Raw genomic sequence first — 8,432 nt, forward strand, 5'->3', positions numbered from 1 at the left:
CAGGATTAGGGATGTGATGTAAGAATATGGTGGCTGAGAAGACAAAAAATGCACTATAAAAGGAGCTATAGTCGTGGCTGAAACTAGTACCAGGTTTTAGCTGCTCAGTGTTTTGTAGCTTTCATTCTAAATTGTAATAGCATGATGATAATTATTGATGTGTATGTTTGATACAGTGTTCCAGTGAATGAGACATTTTGATTTCAAACTGAGAGGTTTGCTTCAAACATTGTAAATTTGTTTGGTATGGTTGGTTAAGGGTTGGCTTCAAACATTGTAAAATTGATTGGTATGGTTGGTTAAGGGTTGGTTTCAAACATTGCTGCTGCCATTGCTACTATTCAAATTCTTAGTCCAGCCCTCATTTAAAATTGTGTATTTAAACTTTTAAGACAGGGTCAGAAGATACTTGTCCAAAGACTGACTGACTGTTTCCAATCTGGAAGTCTTCCATACAGCCATATGACTAGAAGGACCCACATGAGCTCAAGATAACCTGGCATATGAAAGCCTGGACCAAGGTTAAACGGCATGTCCTGTCCCAAAAGCCGGCTTCTGCTAATGAAATTTGATTGGTTTCTGCGGGAAGAGTGGTGGCTTCCCACAAAAAGCTTCAACAAGGAAACATAAGAACAGCATACATAAAAGTCTGATATTGGCCGGACAAGCTGTTCTGGTATCCTTCGTCAAACTACTGCTGTGGACAGAAAAACAATAAGCACTAAATAATATGTAATGTCATTGCCATTCTTCAATTCAGTTTTTATTATTCATCATCGAGATAAAATACTTAGATATGTGACAGTGTTATTGTGTTGATAAGTGTTGGTCTGAATTGTAATTGAACTTTTTTTTCAATGTTTTGTTGATCATATTTTCCATGTTGGACCACAGTCACAGAAAGTGAGTCCACCCATGTATTTCTACTTCAGGGTGTGGTTCTGATTTGATCATTTTGCTTTATCTTTCACAAATTACAGTAAATATTTTCATTGTTTGCTCATATCTGTCATGTTTCAGCAATAAAATTTGAATCCTCTAGTGGTGTCATTTCTAATCAGTTACACTGTTTTGACTACAATGCCACAGTTATGGTATAGGCTATAGTTTCTTAAACTATAGGTCCAGACCCAAAAAGTGACCATTTATGGATGAGTCACTCTTTTATTTATTTATTTTTTTACAGAGCTCAGAATGTTCCAGTGGTTCTCTTTCATGCTGTTATCCACTTACGTTGTTTATATTTCATGATACCACATGGTTTTTTTTTCCATCGTGGGCACTGCATACCTGTCAACCTCAGAGTACCTGATAGACAGTGCTTGTAGACATGACCGGTGGTGAATTTTGGAATTTTCTTTGGTTCAGCAGTTGGAATATGAACTAAATTGGCCACGAAATTAGTAAAAGAAGCAAGGCATGCAATCCCAGCTGCTGAAGCCCAAGCGGTTTGGACGATCAGGACATGAACCCAAAAGCAGACTCAGTATGAGTAGATCCAGACCAGCAAACTTCTGTAAAAGAAGATAATATGATAGGATAGAGAAGTCAGATGTTGTTTTTCTTATCCTAAATAAATGAAAAATTGTGTTGGCAAAGACACCTTGTTTGTTTGAGAGTTAAAGGTTTGAAATCACCTTAATTGTATAAGGGTCAGCAGAATATATTGCATAGTTGAATATGTCAAAATCATGGCAAATAACCCATAACTATGTGCATGGCTAGGTGCCATTATGGTTCTATTGGTCCTTTAAAACCACAGAAAATTATTATGAATTTAAAGTGCTGATTCTTGGCTTTAAAGGTACCCTGTGGAGTTACCTTGTAAACAAACTATAATTCTGTTTACATTCAGTGTTACTCACCAAAACATATTGCATGTATCTTTGACAACGGTAAAACTGATTTTCTGCATTGTTTACATTAATATTTACTAGCTTGAAGTCTCCCTCTTTCCTGCCTTTGCTGGTATTTTGCTTCATATTTCGACAGATTACAGTCACCTGCAGATCATTGGAGTAGTGTGAAACCATTGGCAGGATGGTGTACCCATGCATCCATCACCATGTGCATGAGCATCAAAACAAAACAGGGATCCACTCATTAGAAAACTGCTCCATAGTGCTACAAAAGGTCAATAACTCCACAGGATAACCTTTAACTAAGGGTGTTTACATTCATATCACTGCATTTACTGTAGGATTTTATGTTTGCACATTCAAAAGTCTTAAACGGTCACTGCTAAGGAGACAAAAACTGAGGATAGAAGTACCTCAGGTTTGAGGTACAAACTTTCCTCGATGCTTGGACCTGGTCTCCAATGCCACCTACTGGCTGTAACACAGAACACAACATAAACTATCAAAATGATCTCATCTCACCACTCTGCTCAACAGTAGGACCTTATATAGACAGGTGTATTGTGTGCCTTTCCATATCATGTCCAATCAATTGAATTTATTACAGGTGGACTACAATCAAGTTGTAGAAACATCTCAAGGATGATCAATGGAAACAGGATGCACCTGAGCTCAATTTTGAGTGTCATAGCAAAGGGTGTGAATACTTATGTACAGGCGATATTTCATTTTTTTTAAAATTTTTAATAAATTTGCAAACATTTCTAAAAAAACTTGTTATAATTGAGTATTGTGTGAAGATTGATGAAAAGCCATTTTTGGAAGAAGGCTGTAACATAACAAAATGTGGGGGGGTGAAGGTGTGTGAATACTTTGCGAATGCACTGTATATGTGCACTTTTTGAGTATTTTATTATTATTTATTAGATGTATATACATATACTTGTTTCATTAGTACAACTTTTGGGTACGTTTTTAGTTTTTTCATTGGATAGTCAGAGATGTGTTTCTATGTGATGTTATGTGTAGCTGCTCTAGACCAAAACTGTAAAATATCTATCTACCTATCTATCTATCATCTATACTCTATATGAGTTTGATCTGACTCTTGATTGCAGCTAATGATGCTGACAGAGTGAAATAATGAACTCCTTTAATCATTTTAATTCCATTAAAATCAAATATTCTGGAAGTATTGACCAACATTTCCCCACCATCTTCTCTAAACCCAGTTTCACATATTTTGGGGGGATCATCAGGAAAACAAAGGCATGCATAGATAGTGGTATAGTCACCATAACATAACAACTGATTTTGAATGAAAAATAACAAATACTGTAAGCATATTATTTGGAGTGTGGAACAATGCAACAGAGTCATAAAACAAATAAATTATTCAGGGATGTGTTTCAGCAAGGAAGGAGAGTTGTGACAGTTCATTCCTGTCTATTACAAAATAGTTGTTCGTGTAGGAACAGCATGTGAGAGACAGGGGGAGGCTGAGAGAGAGAGAGTGAGTGTGTGTGTGTGTGAGAGAGAGAGATAGAGAGAGAGAGAGAGAGAGAGAGAGAGAGAAGGACACCACATCATCACTACATTACCCAAATAAAGACAAAGTCCAGCTGCTGATAGTCTAGTGTGTGTTAGAGCTAGAAAGCCGTCCAGACTGTGCTGACTGACTGACTTTAGCTCAGCTTTAAACAATGACTGAAGCAGAGTTATACACGGTGTATAAAGGGGTTTTTGTGCCTACATGTCTGCACCCTTCACAGAGCCTGAAGTACTACGAGGAGTTCACTTTCCGTCCAGATGATACTGTTATTGTAACGTATCCCAAGTCCGGTGAGTATTCTCTGTTTGTGGTAAAATGAGTGTCTCACATTCTTATCTTAACTGTATTATTGACACAGTGTTAAACTTAGTTAAACATGAAACGTCTTATATTTACATTAAATTAAGAACGAAGACAGTTACTGGAAATTCTAGCACATCCAAATTGTATATTAACCTACCTTTCCTATACTCCCTCAAATATCGCCGCTTCCGGTCGTTGCTTGTACACATTCCTGTCTTTGTTTTTTCTTTTAGGTGTGTCAAGTTTTACGTTTGATAATGTGTTCCCAGTGATTCATAAAGCTGAGCTGTGAAGAATAAATGGTCATATTTGGCACATTGACAGCAAATGTCAAGAGTATGTGTAGGCCTATATCTGTATTGTTGTCGTGTGTGTTCAGACTGCTGTGTAACGGAAGGAAAGTTAATTTTAGATTAGGGCTACGTGTTGTATACCGTGTATGTGAGATGACAATCAACACTTACACAGGAAATAATGCTCTATTTTCTTCCTTTCTTAACTGTGTTGAAGGTAAACGAACTGTCAAAATTCAGCATTCACAGTATTCACAACAAGCAGAGGCAATACACAGTATCAGCATCTGGAATGTAACACACACCCAACCAGTTATGTAATTTTTTATTTTATTTTTTGGCAGTAATTCATATTTTAAGTCTCAGTGGCATTGTAATATTTTCAGAAACAACAAAACAGGAACCTGCTGCTCATTATAAAATAACTATACAATTAGTTTCTGCGTAACTATTCTATATCAGATAATATCCAGATCCTTTACTTGAAATTAGCTAAATCAATTAGCAATTAGCAAAAATAGCAAGAGAATAGTGCATTCAGTGTCCTGCATTCAACATTTTACCAAGCAATTTGCTTAAATGTCAAAGATAAAAGTACTGTCAACCATTATTAGTAATATATTAAACAATAGGTTATCTAGAATTGTATCTCTTACTTATCTTTTATTCTTATCTCTTGCTACTTAGAATATCTTACTTCAATACTTACATGACCTTCACGCTGGATATTGATAAATTACTGCTGCTGTTGCATGTTAATGATTAAGCATCAAATTGTTCATCAATAAATATAAGATTGCACCGGTCTAGTAATTACTTGCTTATTGTATTGATAGTACCATGCAAACGTTTAAGATACTGATGAAAAAAGGTGATAAAGTGAAAAATAATGTCATGAATAGTTTTTATTAATCAGTGAACTTCATTTAAAGTTGAGGTAATATTTATTATGAGTGGCTCTCCTTGCAGATGTTCATGGTACACCTTCACACAGTGTTTCAGGTGCTTGGCAGGGCGGTTGTTCCTGCATCTTGGAGGAGTTGCAACAGTTGCTCTAGTATGGATTTCAGTGTTTCAGCTGTTCCTGTGTCTTCATGCAATCCCAGACTGCTTCATGGCTCCTTGTTTTTAATAATGGATAGTTCTATATGACTCATGCTGCAGGTTTGAGCTTGTTGTTCTGCTGCGTACCATGATACATTTAGTCCAATCAGACGCCTCCCTCATGCTGTTGCAAGAAAATTAACATCACAAGTGCCTAAAACTTTTGCACAGTATCTATCTATCTATCTATCTATCTATCTATCTATCTATCTATCTATCTATCTATCTATCTATCTATCTCTCTCTCTGTTTGTCTGTCTGTCTGTCTGTCTATTTGTGTAGCATCATCCTTATGTACTGACAGATTGGTTCATTTACCATTAAGTAGTGAATTACATAAGTAGCCTTTGTCAAATGTCAACAGTAATTATTAAATGATTGTATTTCATGTTCATTCAATTCAGCATTTAACAAATGAAAATTAGAGGACGTACTCAGGGTACAGAGTGGACTCTAAGATTGGACTGTAGATTTTTCATCACACAGTTTTAGAAAGGCTGGGAAGTAACATGAAAAAATGTTGTGTTCTGTACAAGTCATTAGTGTAACCACAAATTCCAGAAAACCTCTTGTGTCCTTCATTCAGGTACGACTTGGATGCAGGAGATTGTCCCTATGATCATGAGTGGAGGAGATCCAGCTCCTGTTGAGAATATTCCTAACTGGGACCGTGTTCCCTGGCTGGAGGAGCATCGGGCCTGTGTCCTTAATCTTGAAGAGAGGCCATCTCCGCGCATGTTTGCTACACACTTCCACTATAACATGATGCCACCATCTTTCTTTGAAGTTAAGCCAAAGGTAAGGTTTGTGTCATGGATCATTATTATCATTGTTTGTTGGGTTCTGTTCTTTCCCATTGGGGTACATTTTCCTTTGGTGTCATAGAAATAGCTAAATGAATAATGAATGTGTTCACATCATTTAAGGTCATCTATGTCATGAGGAACCCCAAAGACGTGTTTACATCGTCCTTCCATTATTATGGGATGACTTCCTTTTTGGTCAACCCAGGCACACAGACCGAGTTCCTCCACAAGTTCCTTGATGGAAAAGGTTGTGCTTATTGTTATTAATAATCAGTTTATTTATATTTAACAGTAAGCCACAGTAACCTTCAACTGTGGTCAAACACCTAGTAACAGGATTTTACATGTGCATGATTTTCTTTCCCTCATAGTTATGTTTGGCTCATGGTTTGATCATGTAAAGGGCTGGCTGAATGCTGAAGATAAAGCGCGAATAATGTACATCTCCTATGAAGAAATGATAATGGTGAGGTTCAACAATACTTCTCAAAACTGCATTTTACAAACATTCTCAACTTCACTAGAAGACATATGAGATGAGTTGTGTGTCTCTGTGCTGCAGGACCTGAAGGACTCTGTGGCCAGAATGGCTCAGTTCTTGGAGAAATCTCTGGACCCTCAGGTCATTGAGAAGATAGCGGACCGATGTGTGTTCAAGAACATGAAGCAGAACAAAATGTCAAACTACTCTCAAGTTCCTCGTGAATTCATGGACCAGACAAAGTCGGAATTTCTCAGAAAAGGTATATTTCAATAAATGCTACATTTTGTATACAGCTGAGTCTCTTGAGCTGAGAAATATGCTGTCATTGACAAGAAGTCCTTGAAGTGTTTAGAAAAAAACGGCTAATTGAACATCTACAATTCTATGACCATAGGGCAAATCTATCTAAAGATGCAGATCATGTGATATGAGACTGTGTTGTCAACTTCTGTTTCCAATTCCACATGTTCCAATGTTTTTTAAAAATATTTTTTCCTTTTGTTGCACGTTGTGTTTCAGGAATCGCTGGAGACTGGAAAAACCAACTAACAGTGGCAGAAGTGGAGCACTTTGATGCCGTTTACAAGGACAGAATGAAAGATGTAAAATACAATTTTTTATGGGATTAAACTAAATGTGAACAAAACATGTTCCACCATACGTCAGTTTGGTTCAGAAGAAATGCAAAATGCTGCCAATTAACTGCCAACTTTCTCTTATTTGTCTACTTTTTACTGCAGTATCATTCTCATAGACTCTGTTTTGCTTGTTTTGATTTCTTTGGTTATTAATTTATAATAATAATATGACCAATGTATTCATTTGAGATTTGTTCAAGAGTTAAAATTTGAGTTGAACTGAGAATATCAACTGTCAAATACAGGGTTGAATTATATTTTCTGTTCTCTAAACCTACAATCATTTGATCTCATTTGTCAAGCACATCAATTAATCTTGGCTTAGTGTATATTTTGATTTTGTTTTTTTTAATTTTGTTTTTTGCTATCTGGTTTTTCTTTTTTTATCATCTGCCTTTTCAAGCAACATAAAGCGACACTTGAATTTGAAGTAAATTATAAATTGTGCTTCACAGCCAGGGTTGGGAAGGTTACTTTGGAAATGTAATAGGTTATCTAAAATTTAATAAGTAATGTAACTATTTCAATTGCTTAAAGTAATGTATCATTTGACGTTTGATTACTTTTTGGAATACTTTTCTAACTTTCTAACGAATGTTTTCAACTGTTAGGGTAAATGTACCCATTAAGCAGGGGTGCAACAGTGATTTTAAAAATATGGGTGTCCTAGTGGTGGGACATGAGCACCACAACCACTTTGGCCTCTGTTCCAGTCTCAACAAGAGGCACTACTATAGTTGTAACCACTGCTTCAGCTTACAATAAAATAATTACCATATAATTGTAACTCAGGAGAATTTATTTAGAGTCGGGTAGTTTACTAAATAAATCCAGTTATTTATGAATTGTTGGTCTGTTTTTGGTTGTTACTGTAGAGAGGACTAGTCTGTTTTTGGTTGTAGAGAGGACTGGTCTGTTTTTGGTTGTTATACAACATGAACATAAAGGGTTTTTTTTCAAATAAGAATAGAGTAAGTTATCACTGCTAGAAATCAGTTAACTTCAGCTAACAACACCTGAGTCTCTTATGGACAGGAGCTGACTAATAAAAGCTTGGCTGCACCATTTATAAACTGGCTCATAAAACTGACAATAATTTTACTTTTTGAGGAGCAATCTTTGGCCTGCTGCTGAGGGCTTTGGGTACATTTCCAGTTTCACAGACTGGTATACTGGTTTATAGTCAGTTGTATTTACATTCAGTATAATTTGTTCTTATTATAAATGTGAAGGAATAGATACTGCTCACTAAATAATTATCACTCCACCACCTCTCCTGACATCTAGGTGCATGAGAGTGAGTCAGAGACAGGGGCAGGATGCAGGGACAGAGCAGAGATCCTTTGCTGTGGTGAGTGATGAAAGGGATTTGACAGTTTAGAATAATTTGTCA

General features: G+C 36.4%; 1 protein-coding gene across 1 annotated transcript; it reads left to right on the top strand.

The window, feature by feature from the left end:
- Positions 1-3,485: 3,485 nt before the first annotated feature.
- On the top strand, positions 3,486-7,884 carry LOC128381012 (sulfotransferase 2B1-like). Its single transcript, XM_053340935.1, has 6 exons — positions 3,486-3,701; positions 5,698-5,909; positions 6,038-6,164; positions 6,289-6,383; positions 6,480-6,660; positions 6,921-7,884. The coding sequence occupies exons 1-6, from the start codon at positions 3,563-3,565 to the stop codon at positions 7,028-7,030; spliced, it is 864 nt and encodes a 287-aa protein (XP_053196910.1). The 5' UTR covers positions 3,486-3,562; the 3' UTR covers positions 7,031-7,884.
- The last annotated feature ends 548 nt before the right edge of the window (positions 7,885-8,432 follow it).

This window comes from Scomber japonicus, chromosome 20 (genome assembly GCF_027409825.1).
Source record: "Scomber japonicus isolate fScoJap1 chromosome 20, fScoJap1.pri, whole genome shotgun sequence".
NCBI lineage: Eukaryota > Metazoa > Chordata > Actinopteri > Scombriformes > Scombridae > Scomber > Scomber japonicus.